A 25,381-nucleotide genomic window follows, 5' to 3' on the forward strand; every position below is an offset into this window, starting at 1 on the left:
AAGGTGCTGGAAACATTCCTCAGAGATGTTGGTCCATATTGACATGATGACATCACACAGTTGCTGCAGATTTGTCGGCTGCACATCCATGATGAGAATCTCCCGTTCCAGCACATCCCAAAGGTGCTCTATTGGACTGAGATCTGGTGACTGTGGAGGCCATTGGAGTACAGTGAACTCATTGTCATGTTTGAGACGATGTGAGCTTTGTGACATGGTGCGTTATCCTGCTGGAAGTAGCCATCAGAAGATGGGTACACTGTGGTCATAAAGGGATGGACACGCTCAGCAACAATACTCAGGTAGGCTGTGGTGTTTAAACCATGCTCAGTTGGTACTAAGAAAATCTCCCCCACACCATTACACCACCAGCAGCAGCCTGAAGCGTTGATACAAGGCAGGATGGATCCATGACACCAAATTCTGACCCTACCACCTGAATGTGGCAGCAGAAATCTAGACTCATCAGACCAAGCAACGATTTTCCAATCTTCTATTGTCATGTTTTGATGAGCCTGTGTGAGCTGAGGGTGTTTTCAGAGTCTTCTGGTGTATTGTAGGCATTAGTAACACACAGAGTGCACAGTAGTTATGCTTGTAGTTATGATTTAATATCGAAAAAGCTACCAAAAGATACACTTTCACTTATTTGGTCTTCAATGGAGCTCTGAGCAACACTGCATAGTGATGACATGGAAGTTTCTGTTGAGTCTTGTCCCCTCTGGTGGGCAGTTGTGTTACTGCGCTTCATAACAAGCGCAGTAACACAGTAACAATAACAAGTTTCAACTGTGTTCTCCTCACCATTTATGATATCAATATATTTAACCTAGAGTGTTGTATAACAAAGTTAAATTACACATTCAGCATAAAAGTGCCAGTACAGACATTTTATGGGTAAAACCTGACTTTCATACAAGCAGGGATTCCTGCAGGACTCCAGTAACAACAAATAGGAAACATTTACATACAGTACATTAGCCTCTATTGTTCCTGCACCAGAACAGCAGTCTTAAACTTAAAGTAATCTCTAAAGAAGTACTCAAAGCCATTAGTAGAGCACAATGGCACTACATTTGGTGTCCTCCACAACTGCACTGCATTTTGTCAACAAAAAAAGTAAAAGAAAAAACATGGCTCAGTGCTCAAACTTCACTCAGGTTCACTTTAAAGCAGCAACATGTAAACATGACATCTGAACAGGCAGCTTTTTTAATCTCCCCACTACTGTTCAATACAAAAATAAGTCTGAAATTATAACTCTGGTTGTAGATACAGTCGGGATTTATGGGAGCGCCAACCAAACGTCACATTCTTTTACACCCAGGGGGAGTGGCTTTCTGCATGTCGAATAAAAATCCAGAGTTACGGTATTTTTCAACTTGGATCATTTATTCCCATGATCCTGTGACAAAGTGATTAATGGGAACAACATTTTTTAAAACTAAAGGTGCTTATTTTTGCCAATGACAGGCTCATATTGTTAATACAAGTGTCTGACAAGATTATCGACGGGACCCGACAGAGATAGACCTTTCTGTTAAAGAGTAAGAACCTTTTTCCTTCACTAGAAACAGCCTTAATATCGCTACTGTCAAACCCACCAGACTCCATGTAAATAATCAGTAATTTTAGCATCATAAAACACACTTCGTTTTAAGTTGATAGAAACAAAATAAAACTCACAGGAGCCATCTTGGTTCATCTTTTCACTGTTCCCACAACCACCAGCTCAGGTTTGGTCAAAATAACCCTTATGTCACCCAGTTACATGTGAAAACATGTTGGCTCTATACACGCTAAAATCACTGTTTTTTTAAATGGAGTCTGGTGAGTTTGATGATGGTGATTTCAGGGCTGTGACGGGTTAAACAAAAAGGAACAAACTCTTTTTCCAAACAGCGTTAGATTGTTTATCCACAGGTAAAAAAGTAGTGAACTTCCAAGGACCTAGTGTTCTTTAAATTTCAAATTGTGCATGATAACTCTATAGCACATCGTCAAAACATAGGCTAATGGCGTTAGAGCTGCTATACTGTCCTGAAATGTGCATGGAATTCAAAAAACTTGGTTGTCTATTACATCGTGGCAATAATGGCTGAAGGGTAAGTTGAATTAATCATATCTAAAGTAAATGTAATAGTCTGTCCCAGCATTTACAGGCTTAGGAAAGGACTGTTTCCTCCTCTCTGACGACGCCCCCCAACTATGACTAGACACCGACTGTATCTATTTGCATTACTGAGACTCTGCATCTTCAGTTCAGATCCAAGTGCCTTGCATGCTTGGATCCAGCCAGATATATTAAAGTAACATGAATACAACTGCACAAGTCCATAAATTGAGGTGTGTGTTCAGAGGCACTATGTGGAAGACTCAGTGTTCATGCTGGGGCTTTGGCCGGGGGCCGGACTGGATGGGACGGAGCTGTCCGGACTCCCAGGAGTCCGTAGGGTTGTTTTCCTCTTCCCGTTCCGCACCGTGAGCTCCTCTTTGGGCTTGAACGTCAGAGGCACAAAGCCGTCTGCGTCTGCTACGAGTACGATCCACAACGGACCTGGAAAAATAACAAAAGATTACTGGCTGAGCGTGATTTTCTAAACATCTGAGTGTTAAACCACTGCTACATGTAGCCTGTGATAGCTGTTTCCTGCTGCTGTGTGTCAGTTTACGACTGCATAATGTTACGCTCATGAAACAGTCGTAAGCTGCTTTTGTTTTAAACCTTGTAATCTGACCTAGGCTTTTAATCACTGCCAATTATAGCTTACGCACGCTGACAGAACACCGATGTGAATATGTGCTGCCTTAGACTGTACAGTAAAATATCAATTAAAATGCATTCTGAATTAATGGTTTATAAAAGCTATAAAAGACTTCTATGTGATGACTTCCAGGTGACCTCACGAGGGAAGCCCATCACACAGGCTTTCTGAAAATACTCACAGGGAGGCGAGCTCCTAAAACAGTTTCCTTTAAGTGGTTTTAAATGATTAACTCTGTACACAGCATGTCTACAGGTATCAAACACTTCAATTTAAGGCCTTTTGAACCTTTTCAAGATCAGTTTTAACCAAATTTAACAGACTTTTGGACAAATCATCTTTTTCTTGCTCAAACATTGCAGCTAAGTGAGAAGGTAATTAATATATATGTCATCCTGTGCAGAGGTAGGTTTTATGCAATGATATGGTCATTGCAGTGAGTTAACTTAATCTCTATTTTGCCAACAAGGAAGTGCAAGTGTAAAGTAAAAAGACAGAATTAGGTTTAGTAAACATCAGACGTGGACATTCATGCAGAAAAGCTTGACTCAGTTTGACAAAAATAATTTAAATTTAAGACTATTAAATAACTTTTACAGCCTAATATTTATAAAACTGAATTTAGGACATTTTCTTTTACTTTTTAAGGACCTGCAGTCGCCCTCTACTCTCTGTCACAACATGGTTAATCTCACAGGCAAGAAGAAGGCGGTTTTAATACATATTAAAAACAAAAATATCCTAAGGTTTAGATGGAGTTATGACAGAGAGCAAATAAGTCTTCAAAGTGCCATGTTAAGAATGGAGGCAAAAAAGGTTGCACATACCGTACATCATCTCCACAATAGTCAGGTTGAAGAGGTCTTGGAGGGCACGCAGACACAGCTTCCCGTCACACAGCAGCACCGGCCTCCGCTCATCAATAAACACATTTTCTGATAACTGCTTCTGCATGTGCACAAAGGGCAGAGCAATGAATAACTCAAAGAAGTAAAGCTTAATGCAACCCGATAAGTTACACGCACCATAGTTGGATTTTTCTGCCACATTAAACGATTCCAGGTATTTCAGTTGTCTTATCCCTAAAGTGGCTGATTAAGCTGTTTAAGCCTCTCGAGCAAAAGCTGCTTGCGACAGAGATCGCAGAGAGAAAGAAAGGGAAATCTCCATCTCTCTAGCTTATCCCTGCAGAGTCAGACACAAACACACAGAGGAAATAAAGTGAGTGAAACCGTACCTGACAGGTGACGTTGACATACGGGGGTTCACAGGCATTGGGGTAGACGCTCAGGGCCTTCTTGCCATTCTGGGTATAATCTCTGATTTCTGTCAGGCACTGCTGTACATCTGCGAAGCGTGTAAAAAGCCTCTCCATGTTTTGAACCAGCTGCTCCAGTGCCCGCTCCTTAGCGTGGCTCGGGGGCTTTTCAGGCATGGGCAGTGTCGGTTCTGTGTGGAGCTTGTCTGCAGGCTCCAGGCGAGGAGAGCTGGCCCGGCTGGAGTCCCTGCTGAGCTGGCCGGCCACCGCCAGGCTGGTCATGCGGTTGACGTGGTCCATGTCGAAATTCTCCACCGTTATGGAGGAGGCACTGGACACGGCTGATGCTCTGTCGGAGAAGTCCACAGAGCTGGTGACGGGGCTGGGCTCGCCGCTCCTCACCTCCTCCACCAGCCTGCGCCTGTTGCTAGGTGAACGAACAACTCCCCCTCCAGGTAACACCAAGTCCTTTATCCCTGGGCGCTCCCTGTCATCCTTAGATAGGTGCTCCGAGTGCCTCCTAATCCCTGCGCAGAAATTAGAAGTAGACTCGTGGTTGTGAGGAGAGGGGGATGGTGCGATGGGAGTCTCCCCGTCCAGCATCAGCTCTTTGGCTACGAGACGAAGGATATATTTATCTGTGTTAGATGATGGAAGGAAGGCAGGGTCGTTGGACTTCTGCCTGCCCACCATCATCAGCAGCATCTTGTCGTTGAGGAAGCAGACTCCTTTGGGCCTCTCGTTCGTCTGCAGAGAGATCTGCTGAATGTTCGGCATGGCAGAGGCTGTGATGCAGTACACAAGAACCATGCTGCAGGTGTTGGAAGCCACTGCAACTGTGGAACCACGTGGGTCAAAAGCCACAATGTCTGGAACCAAAATCCCTGGGATGCTGACTTTACGGCTGGTAGTGACTTTGCGCTCATACTTGACCAGGATGAGGTGTGAGGAGTCCTGGCCAGTGCCTGTCATAGTGTCTCTGCGACGCAGGTGAATAAGAGGGCTGGGGTCAGAGCGGCGGTGCCTTGCTAAGAGGTGGGTGAGGTCCAGAGGGCCTGAGCTGGGGATGTAGGACCTCTCTGATTCAAGAGATCGTCTTCTCGAGTCTATAAGGTGGTCTTCTTCTGACAAGACCACATGCGAGCCGTGGCTTTGCAGGGACTCCGCTTCTGTCGGCATGTCGAAGGCCATGCCGGCGTTTAACCCACAGATTTTATCCAGAGGCAGCTCCGTAGCCACGGCTACTTGAGCCTCCCCTGTGGCCTCGATGGCGCAAATGTAGCCTCCCACATCAAATATGGGGCAGAAGGAGCAGGCCACCAGACTCTTTTGGATGTCATTCCAGATGTAAGAGTGAAGAGAACTCCCTATAGCCACCACCAGGCGTGTACCATCCTTAGTCCAACAAGCACAGTGGATAAGTCCGCTACCTTTGATGTCCGCTTTGATTCTCCTGTTGTCCACTCTGACAGAAAACAGCACAGAAGTGTCCCTCTTGGTCAGCACAGCCAGGATGTCCAGCTTAGGATGCCACACACAGCCTTGTGAGAGCAACGGGAAGGGTTCACTCATCTCACAGGTCTGAGTGCACAGCAGCTTGTTCTGCTCGAGCGCGCTGAGCTGCAGTTGCCACACGGTAACATGCTTCTTGTGCTGAACAGCCAGCAAGGCAGGGGAGTCAGGGCAACACAGCGGGCCCCAGAAGAGCCCGAAAACGTGCTCAAACTGCCCAATAACGTTTGTGTCCCCAAAGTTCACCTCGCCGTTGATGAAATACAGAGATGTCAGGCAGACCTGCTTGCCGTCCGTCCATGCTATCCCGTGCACAGGGTGGATGGCTTGGTGGAGAGTGTTGAGACCAGTCCGAAGCAGCTTTGCCTTACCAAGATCCATCCTGGCAGCTATGAAGATGCTTGTTCAAAGAGAAAAGAAAACAAAATGACTCAGAGAGTTAACATTGATGACAGAGACCTGTCTGAGCGGTCCTGCACAGGAGTAGCTATTGCTACCTATGCCTATACCTATGCAGATTAAGAATAGCAAAAGCCTCTCTCGTGTCTCCTTCCAAGTACATGCCTTAATCCCCTCTGCCTGAGCTGAGGCAGTGGTGACGAACACTTATAGCTGCTTACGCCTGAATGACCTTAACAACACGCCGCTACTGTCAGGGCATTAACGATACTATGTGTTGAGAAGGAGTGTCTCATCACAGCATTTCCTCTTTTAGATCTGGCGAAACTGCCGTAATCGTGTTGGGTGAATTAGGTCGTCTGCTTATCGTCCCCACCCTGCAGAGCTAACTTTGGACAAACAGGTTTTTCCATAAAGGGCCGCCAACTCTGCAACACATTACCAACTAAAATCAAATTAATTTCTGGATATAAAATCCTTCACAAAAAAAGATGAAGTGCTCATAAAACAAACTGGTGCTGTACCTTTTTTAATCTAACTTTATTGTAAATTACCAAAGTGCACTGGTTTATGCATATAGTGGTATGTGTTTTCTGTAAAACTGCAATTATCAATCAATTAGTTCTCAACTATTAAATTAATCTGTGGGTGGGAATTACCAGAGGCCCAACAATACAATATTATCATGATACAATATATTGCAATTTTAATTGCTTTACAATATGCTGAGTATTGCAACAACATATATTACCTTTTTTCAACTGCAAACTGTGTCCTCAAAGGAAAACTTTGTCAATGTTTGTTTTATTTAATGAGGTTTCAGTCTAATTATCCAATTTCAGTCATTTTTATTGCAGCAAAATGTACCTAGTGAACTGATTTTATCACTCTAGTAGGCTACCAAAGTTTGTAGTTTGTAGTTGTCATATCATTAATGTATAATAAGTGAATCCATACTTGGCTTTCTTATATGAATATTGCCACGCAAAATATTGTGACACTATGCTGTATTGACCCCCCACCCCCCACCAAGCCCTAAATTAAACCCCAGCTAATTTGATAATTGACAACCAATTTGAGTCATGTTCAACGAAAAAAAAAAGTCAAAATAGTCTGATTTCAGCTTCTTAATGTGAGCATTTCCTGTTTTCTTTACTGGTCTGTGACAGTACACTGAGAATCTTTGGGTTGTGGACAAAACTAGACATTTGAGGACATGATCTTGGGCACAATATTTTCTGAAATTTTGTAGCCCAAACACTTAATTGATTCATTAAAACAATAATGGACAGATTAATCGACAATGAAAATAATCCTTATTTGCAGCCCTACTTTTATATAATGTATATTTTATTTTAATTATATATTCGTAGTGTATTGTGGCTTTATAATACTGAAAGCTGTATATTTTAATTACACTTTCTGTGCATGTAAACGCTGTAAAAGCCCAACTAGAGATAAGTGCTGCAAATCAGCAATTTCTATAGTCTATCTATGTTAAATAGCACAGTCCCCATCAAATTAATAAATTCATATGATCAAATAAAGCATTTGTTTCTTATCAAATATAAAGTTTCAAAAGAATAAGACAACTAAATTTGATTTATAGACTAATTAGGTTTGTGAGTTATTCACAATTGACAATTTTATTAATAGAGCACATTAATTTGATTATTTAAATCTACCGTATAGAGAGTTTATAGGAAGTAACAGCAAACTGCTTAACTAAGGAGAAGTTATACTACAAATGTGGTTAAAATAAGGTTATAGACTTAGCTACTAGTGCTAACCAGAAACCATTACAGGTGCATGTGTTTAGCTATCCTTTACATGTAGCTAGCAAGCTAACTAATAATAAGCGTTAAACTATACAAAAATATGTAGTTTTACTCTACGCATACCTTATAAAACCATCAGCATTTCATGTGGGATCCTTGTAAAACACTGAAAGCGAGTTTCCCATCCTTTAAATCACGTTTTACCGGCTGAAATGTGTCTTCACTGTTCATTTCGATTTAGCCCGGAAGCAAAACTAAGTGACATTGGCGGTGCATCATGGGATATGTAGTGGATTTACAACCGTCTTGTTTTAGCCGTTTTGGCCACTCGAGGGCGCTTCTTGTGTGTTGTTGTTAAATACAAGGCAGTTAAGGGAACTGAAAGCGGTGAAATATTTACTATGATTAAGAATAGTTTACTAGAAAATGAAAAACATGGCGTAATGCTACGGTTGGTGTATTTATTGAAACTTAGCCCACAAACCGTCTTGTGCTTGTTAGAAAAAGCTGAAGACGACGTACGCGTTGCAGTTGAAGATCTCGACGCCGTGTCAGCCACAAACCAGGAAATATCTTGGCTGTCCCGCGCTTGGCTGCAGCTGCAGGTCCGTAGTGGTCGGTGAATGCATGGTTTCCACCGATACAGCCCGACCTGTAGCCTCAAAACGGGCGCCACTGGCTGTGGAAAAGGCTTTCTAGGCTGTATGTTTCAGAGCTGATTTTTTTTGAAGAAGCACAACCATGGGCGTGGAAGTCGACACAATATCCCCCGGTGATGGTGAGTGGATTTATCCGCTTGTGTGTGCTTTGATGCGGGGGGTGGTGGTTGTGGTGTTGGGGCTCGGTATTTCCCCGGAATCTCGTTCAAATTTTGTTAAATTTGAACTTGAATCACATGAAACATTGACTTCAGTCTAGTAGGAGGTGTTTTAGGTTACTCTTTAAATAGGTGGCATTTAACAGTAATATTCGGGGTTAATTTAAAAGTCTGTAAATCCCATTTTTCACTGTTACTCACCATGACCAACGCCTGCATAGCATATTTCTAGAACTCTCCATACATACTGTTACTGATAACCAGGTTAATTCAGTCAAGATTAATCTGCATGTCTTATTACATTGAGAATTTGCACACAAGGTAATACAGATTTGGCTCAGGATACATGCATGTGTGTCTTAACCTGCAGGACTCCTTCAGGCTTATTTCTTTCTCTTTCAAATGCACTAATAGTATATTCAGAGGCACTTCATAGCCCCTTGTCCTGGAAAAAGAAGCCCCTAGGCTTAAGTTTCAAACTGAGGATGATTTTCAGACTCATGTTTGACTTCAGTTTGCTTGTAGACATAAGGGGAGTATGACATTCCTGCTAGGAATGCCTCACCAGACTTAACCCAGACATTGTTAATCTACAAGATAAGCCTGACAGCCTCTGAGGTGTGCTGACACACAGTAACCCTTGTTTTCTTTCTCTTCTCAACAGGAAGAACATTTCCAAAGAAGAACCAGACATGTGTTGTTCATTACATAGGTAACTGACCCTTCTTCTTTTGTTTTGTGCTGGCAGCCGTGAAGCCAGTCGTGTTTCCTGTCTCCTTGTTGAGAGGGGAAATTTGTCCCTGCGGGTTTGACAATATCTGTAACACAACATGAGTCCGTTTGCAGCTCAGCTCTCACAGTCTGCACGACATGTAGGCACCTGCGTGTCGCCTAAAGTTTCAGAGATAGGGTGGAGCTGCCAGTACGTGCAAAAAATATTAGTTTTCTTTTGTTTTGTAGGAGAAATGTGACATTGGTGTTGTCAGTGCCGTGTTGGAGACTGCTGCAACTTGCACCGTGCACGTAGAATACTCGTGCGCACACACAAATGCACAGACATGCTTTATTTTTCCTGTTTGTTTCCTGTCAGATTGCCCAAGTGTGAGGCGGGGCGGCAAGACGCGGAGACGTTTAGGAAATAAATTTGGGTTATTCAGTGCCCCAGGGTTGGTAGTCCAGACAACTAGGTCAGACAGAAAGTAAACAAAGCCTGGTTCACAGTCATCAGTCTGTCTGAGTATCAGTGTTATTACATAGCTATAAAAGTTATTGCACACTCCCTGGTATTGGCTCTGTGGTAAACGGGTTTGTGTTTGAGTAGTTCATTCTCTGTGAAGGTGTGCGTGCTTTAGTCTGTCGCCGATTCTTTCTTGTCCCTGATGCTAGGGATTTCCCATCAATGATTTAAAATAGGCTCACGTGGATGTCTTAATCTGTTGAGATTACTTGGCTGGACTGACTTCTCATAGGACTTAGTTTAATGGAGGAATTTTCGCTTTGTTTGACTAGCGTGTGAGAGTTGTCAGACCAGATCTGGATAATGAATGTGGTATTGTTCAGCTTCTTTGGGTTCAGTGGAAGACTGACCAGTTGTTGGAGTATTGCAGAGATACAGCACATCCCAGTCGCGAGTCTTCCATAGTGAGGGTTTGGTAGTAACTCACTGTTTTGGTCAGTAAATTAACAAAAACAGATAACAAGTTTCAGTCTCCATCAGCACCTCAGCCCCACTCTTGGATTAAACTGATTTTGAATGCACTTCTCTGTGTTTTCTGCCTTTTATTTCCTGTGCTTAATTCTCACAATCACACCATTAAAGGGTAACTTTGGTGTTCGTCAACCTGGATCCAGTTGACCATGTTTTTATGTGTAGGTGACTAATGGAGACATCAGTTTTTGAAACTGGTCCAGGATTGAGCAAGAGCGCTGCAGATGGGAGTGATGAAACAATCTGCAATGTAACTGCTTGGGGCATTTGTGCACCTTCATTGTAATTACAATAAAAGTGCTTGTTTCTGCCACTGACAGGGTCAGATTATTATATATTATATAAGTGTCTGACAACATTATTGACAGGATCCCGGCAGAGTTAAACCTCTTTATAAAAGAATAAGATCCCTTTTGTGTAACCACAAACAGCCCTGACTTCGCCATCACCAAACCCACCAGACTGCATTTAAAAAAAAATGTTATTCATTTCCTTCTCCTCCTGAGACCAGAACTTTTGTTTGGTATGCATTTTTAATTGCTCCTAGTTATTTTGGACTAGAAGGACCTGATAAGTTTAAAAAACTAAACGTTGTCAACGACAAAGTCCCAGTGTCCTCAAACGAGACGACAGTAAAGTCACATTGTCCTTAAACAAGACGATAATAAAGTCCCAATGTCCTCAAATGAGACGATAATAAAGTCCCATTGTCCTTAAATGAGACGATAATAAAGTCCCATTGTCCTTAAACGAGACGATAATAAAGTGCCAGTGTTCTCAAACGAGACAATAATAACGTCCCAATGTCTTCAAACAAGACGATAATAACATCCCAATGTCCTCAGAGACGATAATAACTTCCCAATGTCCTCAAACGAGACAATAATAAAGTCCCAGTGTCCTCAAACGAGACGATAATAAAGTCCCAGTGTCCTTAAATGAGACGATAATAAAGTCCCATTGTCCTTGAACGAGACGTTCAAGTCCTAATGTACTCAAACAAGACGATAACAACGTCCCAGTGTCTTCAAACGAGATGACAATAAAGTCACATTGTCCTTAAACGAGACGATAATAAAGTCCCAATGTCCTCAAACGAGACGACAAAGTCCCAGTGTCCTCAGACGAGATGACAATAAATTCCCAATGTCCTCAAACGAGACGACAATAAAGTCCCATTGTCCTCAAACGAGACGATAATAAAGTCCCATTGTCCTTAAATGAGACGATAATAAAGTCCCATTGTCCTTAAATGAGACGATAATAAAGTCACATTGTCCTTAAATGAGACGATAATAAAGTCCCATTGTCCTTAAACGAGATGATAATAAAGTCCCAATGTCCTCAGACGAGACGACAATAAATTCCCATTGTCCTTAAACGAGACGATAATAAAGTCCTAATGTACTCAAACGAGACGATAACAACGTCCCAGTGTCTTCAAACGAGATGACAGTAAAGTCACATTGTCCTTAAACGAGACGATAATAAAGTCCTATCGTCCTTAAACGAGACAATAATAACGTCCCAATGTCTTCAAATGAGACGATAGACAAGTCCTGATGCCCTCAAACGAGACGATAATAAAGTCCTAATGTCCCCAGACAAGACCATAATAAAGTCCCAGTGTCCTTAAACGAGATGATAATAAAGTCCTAATGTCCTCAAATGAGAAGATGACAAATTCCCAATGTCTTCAAATGAATACTTTCTAATTAACAGCTCCTTAGCTTGGTACCGTTCTTAAAATCGTAAAAATTGTTGCCATATCAAACTACAAACATTATTAATCATAAATAAACAAGTTTCAACCATTAATTCTGATCAGGTTTTATACTTTGTCCACTTGGCGACCATCTTGTTTTTACATTAATTAGTGTACTGTGGTCTTACTACCACTAGATGGCACAAAAAAAGCATCCACAAATGAGGACAACAGGCCTTAATTAAGCAGAATGAAGTACAAGGTCCAGTAAACCCAAAATGTAGTGTCTGGGGAAGGCCTAAAGAGCTGTATGTGGCTCCTGAGCCGCAGGTTTCCTGCCCCTGGCATAGGGCAAGTACATTTCTGACCTACTTTCCTGACTGGGCAAGTGAAGAAAAAAACACAGATGTTGAACCCTGAAGTGTCAAAAACAAGCAAGTTTAGTGGACAGAAGTTGACAGTGTGCAGCTGCCTATTTACGTTACAGTGCAGCCTGTTCCACTGCTGCTGGCTGCAGCCCTCAAACTCAACACTGGACCAGTTTTAAAGAGTGCTGTCTCCATTAGTCACACAAAAACATAGGAAAACAGTGTCCAGATAAAAACAGTTCCAAGTTCACCCTTTAACGGCTGGTCTCTGTTGTACTGGTCATATCCCTGAATGGAACAAAGCCGGCCAGTCTCCTGTCTACAAGACCTGTTAACACCAGGATGTGCTAGAGCCTGGGAACGGCTGGTGTGATTGTTTAGAGTAAACTCTGCACACACAACTATCTTCAGCTTGCATTCTTCATTGTGTGACTCAGCCTGTTTGATTCAACTATTCCCCATCTCTCTCTCTGCTTTTGTCTTTCCCTTTTTGACTCACAGGATTTACCCATAAGCTCTCAGTAACTTAGCAGCAGTGGCACGCTAAATGCAGAGTTAAGCCAAAGCAAGGAGCTTGTGTAAGAGCTGTAAATATGTTATTGTATCAGCAGGGGAAATGCGTGTGCAGTTCTTATATAGAAATGAATACACCAGTGTTTAAAGGTAGAGCTGTACACCATGACAAAAATAAGACCTTTGTGTTGAGCACAAGCCGGGAGATTAGCTGGAGAATGTTGTTTTCTTTGAGAATATGAAAGGATTTGTATTGTAATAAATACTGTAACATATGCAGGATACTCAACAGTAAGGTATGTGTGCACCTGTAAGTAAGTCACACATTGTATAATGGTGCTTTAAAGAGGCATTTCTCATTTCATTTAGATTTTTCATTCACATTTTTGTAATTTAATAGGCAAAAACCAATCCTAAAACACAGACGATAATCTTCTATTTTGGTTAGTCCCGATTAATTAGTGCAGTCAGCCAGTGTGGATTACTTTCACACCTGCCCTGATTGGTTCAGTTCAATCAAACTCAAGTTCGTTTGCCCCCTCAGTGCGGTTCGTTTGGGCAGGTGTGAACACAGCAATCACACTCAGGTGCACACCAAAACAACCGGACCGAGACCTTCTTGAAGAGGTGGTCTCAGTCCGGTTACAAACGAACTCTGGTGCGGTTCATTTGTGGTGAGAAGGTGTTCCGACCTGGATGTGAAGCAACTGCAGTCACATGACACATTGTTTGGGTTAAACATGAGCATGTTACAGTCCTGGAGGATTATTAATTAGGGATAGACCGATAAGGATTTTTTAGGGCCGATGCCGATACCGATTTTTTTCCATCACCCTTAGCCGATGACCGATTATGGACTGCCGATTTTCTTGAGCCGATATTTGGGGCCGATACTGCTTTTGCTCCCTCAATTTACATCAAAAAAATGACACAATGATAACAAATATTACAGGTCTCAAGTTTAAAATAAGAAACATTTATTGAACAGTAAAAAATACTAAAAAAAGATGGAAAGTTGAGGTAGAACAGGTAGAATATTATTATTATTATTATTATTATTATTATTATTATACATTCAAATAAAAAAAAGAGTTCAGTGCTCTTAAATGTTCCAGTAATGTCTTTATAAAATAAACAAATATTTAAGCTGAAGCATAAATAAAACAACAACTACTGTACACAGTAGGATTCAACAGCTTTGTTCAACTTAACCACATACTTTCAAATGAAAAAAAGTGCCAGGGAAAAATAAATCCGCGAACCCACGCGCGTATCGGCCGATGCCGATACAAGTAAAAACTCAAATATCGGCCCGATATATCGGCCGGCCGATGTATCGGTCTATCCTTATTATTAATGTGCACCTCCTCCTGTACTGCTTTAATATGCACATTCAGCACATCCAATGCATCAAAACATTGTTTTCTAGTTGGAGCCGCGCCTCGTTTTCAAACTGTATGGTTTGACTAAAATGAACAATGACAGCAATATAGTCCACGATGAGCAGCGCTAAAATCAACCTGCGTAGTTGTCCCTCCATTGTGACATTAGAAAGTGTCACATTTATCTTGCAAGTGTACTCTTCTTCAACGTTTGCTTTACTTCCTGGATTTTTCCCACATGGAAATTCTGACCAATCAAGAGCAGCTTTCTCACACAAGGCATTTGATCTGGTCCTCTTGTAAATGCTGCCGAACCAACTCTAAAAATTATGCAGCTTTGTACAAAATTTGTCCCTGATTCAGACCAAAGCAAGACAACTCTAGGTCTGAAAGCACCCTTAGATATACAGGAATTTGTATGAAACCTAAACTAATGGGGATTTAACATGACATACTTACTTTCAAGGTCGTTAAAGACGGACACTATCTCACATTTGTTTCATTTAAACGCTCAGATGCAGGATCAGTTGAAGATCTAAAACAAAGACAGTAGTGGTGATAGAGGTTAGCTGTAGATCTGGGACACGAGTCATCCAGCTGGCTGTTTGTGCAGAAACCCTGCACTGCACTGCACTGCACTGCAGCCTGCACTGAGCCAGAGAAACAGTACGGGTTAGGGGAGAGTGATTTCCCAATACATAATGGGATTGGAAACCACTCTGTGTCCACCATTCAACACTGGGGAAGCTCATTTCTCACAGAGGCTGTCTCACACTGCTGAAGCTTTTTAATCCTCACTTTCTCCTTTGGGATTTTAAACATGCAGACACACACATGCCAGAGCACATAGACATTCACATATGTGTGACCCCCCCCCCCCACACCCACCCTCTGACTCTGGTGAGAGTTGTGGTTGCCCAAATTAGCAGAGTGCTTATTGCCACGAGGCCTGTGAGGCTCTTGCTTTGCCAACAAAACAAAAAAAAGAACGTAGAAAAGCGGCTCGGTCTTTGAAACATATTCTGGTTTCTGTCACGCCTGACTGTCAGTCTGTTCACAGCAGCTCTATCAGCAGCACATCTCAGAGCTGCAGTCTGTGTGGGTCAAGTTGGACTGAGATGTGTTATCATCTGTTAGACTCTTGGATTATCTTTCACTGGCCTGCGATGCCTTCACACATGTACACACTGAGCTGCCCAGTCTAATTACAGTAAGGGATGCAACACCAAAATCTCACAGTGCGATATCGCCAGGATAAAAAGTCCATGATAAGATATTTATCACAGCATTAAAGAATGAAGAAAGATGATGGCTGTATTTAATAATTCATATCTCTTTGGAAAAAACAGAGAGAAAGGCCGACTTCAGGCAAGTAGATAGACTTAAAAATAATAAAAACCTCACAGGAAGGGAAGGAAGTCATTGTCTTCATTGAGTCCAGGACAAGTAGTGGCACTGAGGGGACATTTTGGATCAACACTCTCAGTGCCACTACTTTTCCTGGACTCAGTGAAGACAATGACTTCTCTCCCTTCCTGTGAAGTTTTTGTTTAACCCCCTTTTTAAAACTTGCCATTCTGATGTCGCTCTACAGCTGTAGTTTGCCCTACACTCACTAAGCTGCTTCTCATAGAGCATAACCTTGTACAATTTCACATGCACTTCGATACTAACAATCCTTTTTTGTGTGAATAGAGATCAGACGTATAAATTCACACACCTGTAACGCATTAGTTAGCACTACCCTGAAGAAGACCATGCCAGTTGAAACGTATTGGTATCCCTTACAATAAAGGATTTTTATTCCTATCACCATCAGAGTGCCTCAGTCTGCCTCTTTGTGGCCAACTTGAAATCTTTTTGAAGGCCTTTCTCTCTGTTTTTCATTTTGTCATCCTGTACTGAAGAGCACCTGATTTTTAATATATTTTTTTTCACACTGGTCCGACCCAAAGTGCAGCACTCCACCTCTCTCTCATCTTCATCTCTCTTTGGGTCTGAGCCAGGGATGTCAGTTTCGGTTGATGTTGCTTTTGAAAGCCCGACATCCTTCAGCTGGTAACTAACCCTTTAATTTTCAAGAAAATACACAAAATCACGTGGTTTCCTTTTTCGTCTGGTGCTCCATTGACTCACTGAGCTTTAGCGCCTCATTATGAAGCACGATTACTTTAGAAGTGGTGAAATATAAATGTTTTGTGTTGTAGATTTCTTGCCTTTTATTTGATTTTCTGTTGGCTTTGCTGACAGACAGATGGCTAGCCTGATGCTGTTGCTCAGTAGCACATGAAGCCCAAAAAGTTGGGCCCATGTAGCTCTTTAAGACATGCAAATATTATCAGACTGTATGGGTCAAATCCCAATGGTGAAATGAGTCATATCACAGGGGTTGTGACAAGGGATCCACGCGATTAGACGTTTAAACGATTAAACGTCCGCCCCCTCGCTAGTCGGCACCAGAAATATTTGTCGGTTAAAACCAATTAGTGTTTTATTCATGCACAAGGCCGCTTAACTGTCATGCAGCCACCCGTCACCTGTGGGTGCTACAGACCGGTCAGACAGCAGTCCCCCTCCCTGCAGTAATGCTCGAGTAGACCAGAGTTTTAAAACAGCACGGTGGGAAATTGGAGAGATGTCCTCTTACAAAAACAGCGCGATTTGGCAGTACATGAAATTTGGACTGTTTTCTGAATGTTTTCCCTTTTTTAGACTAGTTGACTAGCCTTATTGTGATAACATGAAATTTGATATATTGTTACATCCATAGTATGACTGACCAAAAGCTTGAAAATCTAATGGTGAACTGCCTGATTCGGGGGCAGATCATAGATTTGAAGAGCTGTTACAGGGTTTGCGCCAGGCTGAGCCGGCAGTCCTCAAATCGCAAGCCCAACTCTTAGTGTGAGGCTCTCCCTGATGGAATAAAATGGAAGCTGATCTGATCTCAGTCAGTATGAAGAAAACTACAGCAGCCTGTGGGTCTCTGTGATTGATGTAGTTTGGCACCAGGTTATGATGATAAACAGCCTTGTCCAGCTCCACTGACAAGATGCGTGAGCTTTGGGAGCAACGGGCTCACTGGATATGATGTCATGCCTAAATGTGGACGTTATTCCTTACCATGTTTGAGCTCCAGAGTTCACCACGAAACGTGCTGAGACCTTAAGGCCCTCGGTGTGTGACACAGAAATAGATAGAGGCTGAAACACAGGGTTGTGTGTAAGGAGATGCCTTCCAACGGAGAATGTTGTGATTGAATGCCGTGGGAAGTGTTCATTCCCAACATCACAGAGCTCAGGAAAGAAAGAGACAAGCTGATAAGAACCCTCAGCTGATTCAACATGATTCAATATTGAGTTGTCTTTGTGTTTGATAGCATGTGAATAATTATTCAGCAAACCCTGCTGGTCCACTGAAGAATCAGGACACCCCACATCTTGTTCAGAATTGCGTTTTGTTTGGCACAAGTAATTTTTAAGCCACTGCTGACAATCATTTTCAGGCTATCTGTGCTGCAGCAGTCAATGTGCCGTTAATTGTCTTTGCTGAAAATACTCCCAATACCTACTCCTAATTTGTGGCACTTGCTGTCTTAATGAAGCATGAGCAAGATTTTCTTCTTTCCATTGAGACGTGAGCTTCTGCAGCTGCGATACGCAGCAAGACATATATAAGTTTGTTGTAGACAGATAGCTTTACACGCATCTCATTTCATCCACACTTGGGCTGCTGAGGGGGGTTGTTGTGCTGGCAGCCGTCCTAGACGGGAGTGAGACAGGATACAGTAAACTGAGTAAAAATAACCCCACCCCTGTGCGCCACAGATTTTTTTGCAGATCTAGCCAGAGCACTACCAAGTGAAATCTTTCATGAGGAGAGAGTCTTGGAGTCAGCCTCAGGAAGGGACGGGCCCCTGCTTTATTTTCGCAGAGACCCCACCCATGCTTAGCTATCCAAAAGTGATAACAAAGCACTGATACACTGGCGTAGTTTTGGATGTTTCTGCTCTCCTGGGAGATACAATCTGACAGACATGAGTAAAACATTATGCACCTGCTTAGCCTGGCTCTCTCTATGTTGCAGCAAGAACTAAAAGTGGCTGAGAGCATTACACAATGCATTACCATGCTGTAACTCGATGAAATAATGGAATTCATATCTCTCTTCAGAGCAATGCTGCTGTGTATTTTTCTCCACAGGAAACAAGGAGCAGGTGGTGCTATCTCCATTGTTTTTTGTTTGTTTTTCAAACCGGTTTTAGCTAGTTACCAGTGTGAATCACAGGCCCTGCTGCTGTTAACCCCTCTGCTGGCTGCTGCTGCCATGAATTTATAAGGCGAACTGGATACAGTGGTGCAGGGACGGCCCCGTTCATCCCTCTGAAGTTGTACAGTTGCGCATGAAGCCATAAGAGTTTGGGTTTTGCATCTAAAATTACCAGGGTCTTCCATTTTATTGGGTCCATAGAGCAAGCACACCAGAGACCTCTGTCAGCCGAGCAGGCTAGATTAAGCCCCATTCCCACCAAGCAGTATGGTTCAGTTCAGTTCAGTTGGTACGCATTTTTTCCTGTTTCCATTCTGAAAAGTTGTGGATGGTACCAGTATAACCGTTCCTTAGCGTCCCCATGTTTGGTCCCCCCTCTGTTGGGGTACCTAGCACACAGATCTGGTACTAAAAGGTGGAGCTGTGAACACTGCAGTCTGATTGGTCAGTAGAGGACGGTCACTCTGCTCAGGGCTGAGTTGTGTCTGGCTTTGAGGCTCATGTATCCACTGTTTACATATATTAGTAAACTATAAAATCAAATAATGTTTTGCTGCCTCTCACAGCAGCTGTAGACTAAGAAAATAATAATTCACTGGGCCGACTGCTGGCAACTTTTAAGGTGGAACGTTAACTTGTGATGTTACTCAATGCATGAGTCGACGACGTGAATCCATCAGCACACCTTAAATTTCACTGTGACAACTTTGACCGTTACTTAAGTTTTTATTGTTTCTCTTGGATGACATACACTTTTAGTTATGAGTGGATCTTCTAATCCTAATGTGGAGGAAAAAAGTGTAGCAGAGCGTCGTTCCTGTGGGCTACAGCAACATTAAACCCCTGAGCGTGCCTGAGAAGGACTAAATGCACAAAGCTGCTATATTTAAATATCCCATGGAGAGAGACTCTCACTGCAGCCTGTTCAATTTGTTCTGAAAATGCGTGCAGCCTCGTTCTGTGGATGATAAACGAGGTGCAGACTGATAAAGGAGGAAGTACAGTGAGTGCTGGACGGAGCAGTGAGTGACAACAACCCCGCCCACATTTAAGAGTACTATTTGCCATGGAAACACTTAACGGACCTAGGGTCTAGGTTGTGTTTGAAGGTTTACTTTTAGTTCCAAAGGTACCATACCGAAAGTGTTTGGTGGAAGCGGGGCTTTACAGATGTCGCTTTCACAGTATGGGAAAAACTCTCGTAGGGCCTCATGGCATCACATGACGACCTGAACATTGTAATTCCAGAGTTTTGTCACTATGTCAGATTGGCTTTACGCTCTTCCTGGGGGCTTGCTGCTTCCTCCTCCAGTACAGTCAGAGTTGTAAGCTGTTCCTTGTGGAGTAACAGGGAGGAGCCATAACCAACAGTGTTTTCAAGCGTAGGCTTTTACACTAGCAGTCCAAACAGACTCCCTAACCAACCAGTAAGACTAATTATTGCAGCACCCAGGATATGCTCCCCCAGTGGCTTTCTACCTGTGAACATTGCCAATGAGTGTTTCCTTTCACGAAGCATCCACTGCTGCCAGAAACTGAACCCGCTTTTCTGCGGTTGACGCATGAAAGTTTTGCCTCTCTGCCACCCGAATGCCCTGTAGCAGGTGGCATTTGCCTCGGTGTGTGCACTTGATGACTCCATGGTTGGACCGAGCCCAGTCCACTGATATCTGGGCTACAGTGATTCTTGGAAATGATGGACCTACTAAGTTTAGGGGGAGTGAAAGAGGAGAAGCAGTACAGTACCAACATTCATATGACTGGATGACTTCAGTTAGCACACAACTTTAAATGCCAAGTATTCACACTTGTTGAAGTATGACAGAGAAAGATAAATCAAAGGACTATCACAGAGCAACCTCCAAAATGCAAGTGGATCTTGTGGACCAGGTTGAATCCCTGCTGTGTGACTGTGATCTAGGTTTAAAAAGTTAATGAGCAATATAGATTAGGCACAGTATGTAAATGTCATGTCACCTGGCCAAAATAATTGTGGAATCACTTAACCTTGCATTTTAATAAAGAAATATTATTGCATCAAAGACAAGATGTGCAACTTTTTTCAGTGAACATCCTTCTTATTAAAAAAGAAATGAACAGTCTTAAATAAGATTTGACTTTTTGGCCTTCTCTAATGTTGTCGTACAATTTGAACAAAGTGAGCAGTATTCTCAAAGTCACGTGACTTTTAGGGAGAATATATTTATGGATTATACTTAAAAAAACAAAGAGGTAGGCTAATTGAAACTTGCCGCTCTAATACTGCTGTGAATGATTAATTAAAAAGCTTTTATGTTTTATCTTAATCACGGTATTTTAAAGATCTCATTATTTGGCAGTGGACACATTGGAAAGCATAAATTATGAGGTTTCTGTCAGTATTTTTATTTTGCTTGTATAATAAAAACTCTGGGAGATATTAATCCAAATAAATGACATATTTATCTAAATCCTGCCGAGCTCAGCTGGCGCAGGTTTCATTGAAGAGGCCCCGATTTCTCTTCCAGCAAATCGTGTGCAAAGATTTGTGGGTACTTTATACCTGCTGAGGATACACACATGCATCCTTGAAAAGTCTCTGTCTGAAGGACTCTGTCCTCTGTAGAATTTCAAGGATCCTTGACATTGGAACAGTCCTTAGACGAGACTGGTTGACATAGCATCCTTGAAATTCAGCTATTTAAGAATTTGTCCTTGACGTTGAGAACTGAACTGTATGTTGACTTGGTCTCTTGCATATCGAAAGCATCAGAAAGTTTGAGTTGTCAGTCATTTCAAATGGCAACTTAAATTCCACTAAGGGGATGTGGTCATGGGAAGTGAAGAAGTGCGTGTTAAGATGACTGATGATGTTGTGCCAGTGCCTTTAGTTGTGCTTAAAGGCCCAGATGTTATTATCATGTTGGTCAGTGTTCTGAAGGAACAGTCCTGCACTGCTCCGCCTTTGTTACCCCTTTTCTCCCTGTGGTCTAGATACAGGCAAGCACTGGCCTAGTTAACTTTAAAAATAATCCACTAAATCAGGCCAATGCTTCCTGATTCACATTCCCTTTGTTCATTTGGGTAATTGAAACCAACCCAAGATCCCGATAAGAAGCCCCGCCAGAATAATTCCTCAGTCTGGAGCCAGCATTACTTTATTCCTTTAATCTTAAAATGTCTCTTTCCCAAACATTAGCCGCTGAGGAAAGGGCGTGCATTGATCTGGCATCACGCTGTGATAAAAGACGATAATGAATTAGGAGTTAGATAAAGTACCACAGTGTGTGATTCGTCTTTATTTTGCATCAGATGACCAAGATGGGTAGTTTCTGAGCCAGCTGCTTCACCACTCTGACTTTCGTTCATGTCATTTTCTCTTTGGCAGGTATGCTGCAGAATGGGAAGAAGTTTGACTCCTCCCGAGACAGGAACAAGCCATTTAAATTCAAGATTGGACGGAACGAGGTCATTAAGGGCTGGGAGGAAGGAGTAGCACAGGTAAGAGGGGAAAGTTACAGCACGGATTCTTTGACACTTTGCCTAGTTTCACTGAGAGGCTCATTACTTCATCACATTACCACACATCCTTCAGCCCTTTGGACTGCAGCAGGAAGTTAATTAAGTCATTTACATTTGTGATGAAGGCGTCACACCAACTAATTAGTGACTGTTGTTTTTGGCAAAGTTATGTCTGATATGAAAGTGCTGAAGGTGTAGCTCTGACATCTGACACTGAAGACTTAGTGTGAATCCGCAGCAGCCTTTTCAGAGTGATACTCTTCCTAAAACTACCTTTTAAACCACCTTTAAAGTCTATAGAGGGTGGGGATTTGATACTCAAAAGATAATCACATAGAAACACATATGTTCCCTCTTTCCTGTTGTTCTGTTTATCAGTTTAAATTGTTTTGGTGTGAGTTGCAGAGTGTTGGAGATATCGACCGTAGAGATGTCTGCCTTCTCTCCAGTATAATGGAACTAACCCAGCAATGTCTCTTTCCAGAAATCATAACCGGGTTACTCAAGATAATTCACAGACCTTGTTGTGAGCAGTTTCATGTAGGAACTATTTTTTTCTAACAAACAGAAGGAAGCGCACATCTACTCATGGACGTGACAGCGCAAGATGTGACCATTATTGGTGTCCTCAGCTGACATGTAACGTTAGCTAGCTCAGTGGTGGTGGGTGGGCTGGCATTAGAGGAATGCTTCCATCTGCATGGTGATATGATTAGCAGATGTAGTTTGGTAGAAAGAAAATAGTTCCTACATGAAACTGCTCACAACAAGGTCTGTGGATTATCTTGAGTTAAACTGGATTTAAAGTTGTGCAGCAGACCCTACGCTGTAGCCTACGCACTTGTGCAGTGGTGTGTCTTTGTCACTCTGCAGTTACACCTCCAACACTAGTTGGCGACAATTTTCTGTGAAGTGCTGTAAAGTTTAGTTGATTCAAACACACATTAAACACACATTAAACATGGCTTAACAGAGACAATTTCAAACACAAGTACACAAATCAGCTTCACTATAACTCGCAGCATTCACAGACAAACACTTGTCTTTATCTGGACACATTTTCCCCAAAAATACAACATGCTAATGTTTTTAGCAAAAGTCTATGGCATTTTACATTGTATAAATTAGCCTAGCAGCTAGCAGACTTTTCCTCTACTCATATGAAGCCAGGGACAACAGCAACATTTAACAAAGGTAACGTCACAACTCACAAGGTTCACTGACAAAACAACTGTCTTATACTAAACATGTTTTCCAAACAAACACAACATGCTAACGTTATTAGCACAAGCCTATGGCATTTTACATTGTATAAATTAGCCTAGAGACTAGCGGAGATTTCCTCTGCTCATGTGAAGCCAGGATGAATCACACACAAGACTTAAAATGCTATTTTTGTCTTCACAATTTATTGTTTCTTATCTGTGAAATTAAAGTAAATAAAAGCTTTGTTTCCACTGAGGGAAATGGTTTCAACTTAGAGAAATAGACAGGAGGTCTGCGTCGCCTTGACAAGTAGTTACATTTCTGGGGAGGTGTACATCAGGCTACGGCATAGGTACAGTGTCGATTTAATGCAGAAGTATAAATTCCACCTCAGTAGATCATAAGGGCAAACAAATAGATCCCACAAACAAGGCACATAGAATTATATGTAACTGCATTAGATATATGTGACTGTACAAACCCCGGTTGTACAGTGAGGCATCACCCAAGTGAGCGCCACAAATGCATCATGAGAATAATTGTTAGTTGCAGCAATGATCAGCAGCAAACTCAGTTATGTTTTTTCTTTTCTCCCTTATTCAGATGAGCCTGGGCCAGAGGGCAAAAATCACCTGCACACCAGACATGGCTTACGGAGCGACAGGCCACCCTGGAGTCATCCCCCCGAACGCCACACTTATATTCGATGTGGAACTGCTCAAGCTGGAGTGATGCCCGAGGTCAAGTACAAAGGTTAAAGCTTAACGAGGCTGCGTTCGCCACAACCTGTTTCCACAGGGAGACCATATTGGGCTGCTGCCTCCCACCATCCACCCACTCTTCTTTGATATCTACAGTCTTCTTTAGTTCAATATTTAAACGTATCTACTGCTGCTTTGTTGCCATCTTGTCATTATAGATACTGCAAGACTTTTTCACCCACACACTGAGGTTTGGTTTCTGTTTGTTAGTCAGAGATGCTATTTTATTAATTTCATTTTAAAGTTGTAAATTTTGTTGAACCATGAGGAAATCAGTCATCTGATGAGAAGCCGTACTACATTGCAGTCAAAACATATACTGCCTTACAGTTTCAACAACAGAGGACGTCTGCTCTGTGTCTTAACTGGGCATTATATACCACTGTCTGCATTGCCACTTTGATAAAGGTTTGTCCTGCTGAATGCTCTGAATGATGTTGCTATGTGTAGTATGTTTTATATCCCTCATAAACATTTACTGCAAGTGTACCCTATCCGACTGAACCCAAGTCAATACTGTACAGAACTCTTTGAGAGCCATTGCTACTACGACAGTTTATCGACCAACTCTTGAATAAAAATGGCATGTACTGTGTTGAGACGTCTGCGTCCTGTGTCTGATTTCTGAGTTTAACAGGAGAAGGAATGCCAAACAAGTTACAGTATGTTTGACAGCATGTTCGCAGCAGCATCGCCTCCCAATGGCAGACGTTATAAAAATGCACACTGGTCAAGATCGAGTCTGAATTATCCATTTCTTTGTTTTACACAGAACTTAGTTACTTATCACATCAGGCACAAAACAGGTACACAACACAGGAGAGCTAATAACTGAAAGAGAGTATATAGATATTAAAAAAAATAATGAAAATCTTAAAAATAGATGAGGACAGACATTAGAAATGAGTAATTAATTTGACATAATGGGGTTTAATTGTAAGATTTCTGTAATATTGTAAGCAACCATTGCTTTTTGTTGTTTGTAAGAATAAGGGAGTTAAACACTGACTTAAATAGAATTTAAAAAAGGGGTAGTGAACCTAAGGATTACTGTATGATTAAAGTATTTCCCATTAAGGTAAAATAAGTTAATAGCATAGTTTAGATGTTGATTGCTCATGTTGTTCAGTAACAAGTTATATCTTTAACACTTAAACGTTCTGTTCAACCGATTTTACCGAGCTATCTCGACCATTTGGTTCAGGTATATTATGCAAATAAAGATAAATAAAAAAAACACTAGATGTCACTGTCTTTAAATAGTTTGCCTTTTCAGGTCTCCTCCTACAGCTAGTAACAAAACAGTAAGTCAAAGGCAGGCGTGTTTATTCGACATAGTTTAAGAGATCTTGTTAAACATATTTATGTACGTTTATACAAAAATACAAATATATTCTAAAAACAAAACATGGTCTACCCACTGGTTTATTTGTCATTTA

At 41.9% G+C, this 25,381-nt stretch overlaps 2 protein-coding genes across 3 annotated transcripts; one reads left to right on the forward strand and one right to left on the reverse strand.

Annotated features, from left to right (window-relative positions):
• Positions 1 to 589: 589 nt before the first annotated feature.
• wdcp (WD repeat and coiled coil containing) lies at positions 590 to 7,995 on the reverse strand. 2 transcript variants are annotated; one of them, XM_033647842.2, is made up of 4 exons: positions 7,836 to 7,995; positions 4,003 to 5,935; positions 3,593 to 3,713; positions 590 to 2,557 (listed from the first exon to the last, which is right to left on the reverse strand). In XM_033647842.2, exons 2-4 carry the CDS (start codon positions 5,914 to 5,916, stop codon positions 2,364 to 2,366), a joined length of 2,229 nt encoding a protein of 742 aa, XP_033503733.1. In that variant the 5' UTR covers positions 5,917 to 5,935; positions 7,836 to 7,995; the 3' UTR covers positions 590 to 2,363. The 2 variants fall into 2 exon arrangements, with proteins under 2 accessions (XP_033503733.1, XP_033503734.1); XM_033647843.2 differs by lacking the exon at positions 7,836 to 7,995 and having other exon boundaries at positions 4,003 to 6,134.
• Positions 7,996 to 8,144: 149 nt separating this feature from the next.
• fkbp1b (FKBP prolyl isomerase 1B) lies at positions 8,145 to 24,543 on the forward strand. Its single transcript, XM_033647952.2, has 4 exons — positions 8,145 to 8,490; positions 9,194 to 9,241; positions 21,842 to 21,954; positions 23,785 to 24,543. The coding sequence occupies exons 1-4, from the start codon at positions 8,454 to 8,456 to the stop codon at positions 23,911 to 23,913; spliced, it is 327 nt and encodes a 108-aa protein (XP_033503843.1). The 5' UTR covers positions 8,145 to 8,453; the 3' UTR covers positions 23,914 to 24,543.
• The last annotated feature ends 838 nt before the right edge of the window (positions 24,544 to 25,381 follow it).

This window comes from Epinephelus lanceolatus, chromosome 13 (assembly GCF_041903045.1).
Source record: "Epinephelus lanceolatus isolate andai-2023 chromosome 13, ASM4190304v1, whole genome shotgun sequence".
NCBI lineage: Eukaryota > Metazoa > Chordata > Actinopteri > Perciformes > Serranidae > Epinephelus > Epinephelus lanceolatus.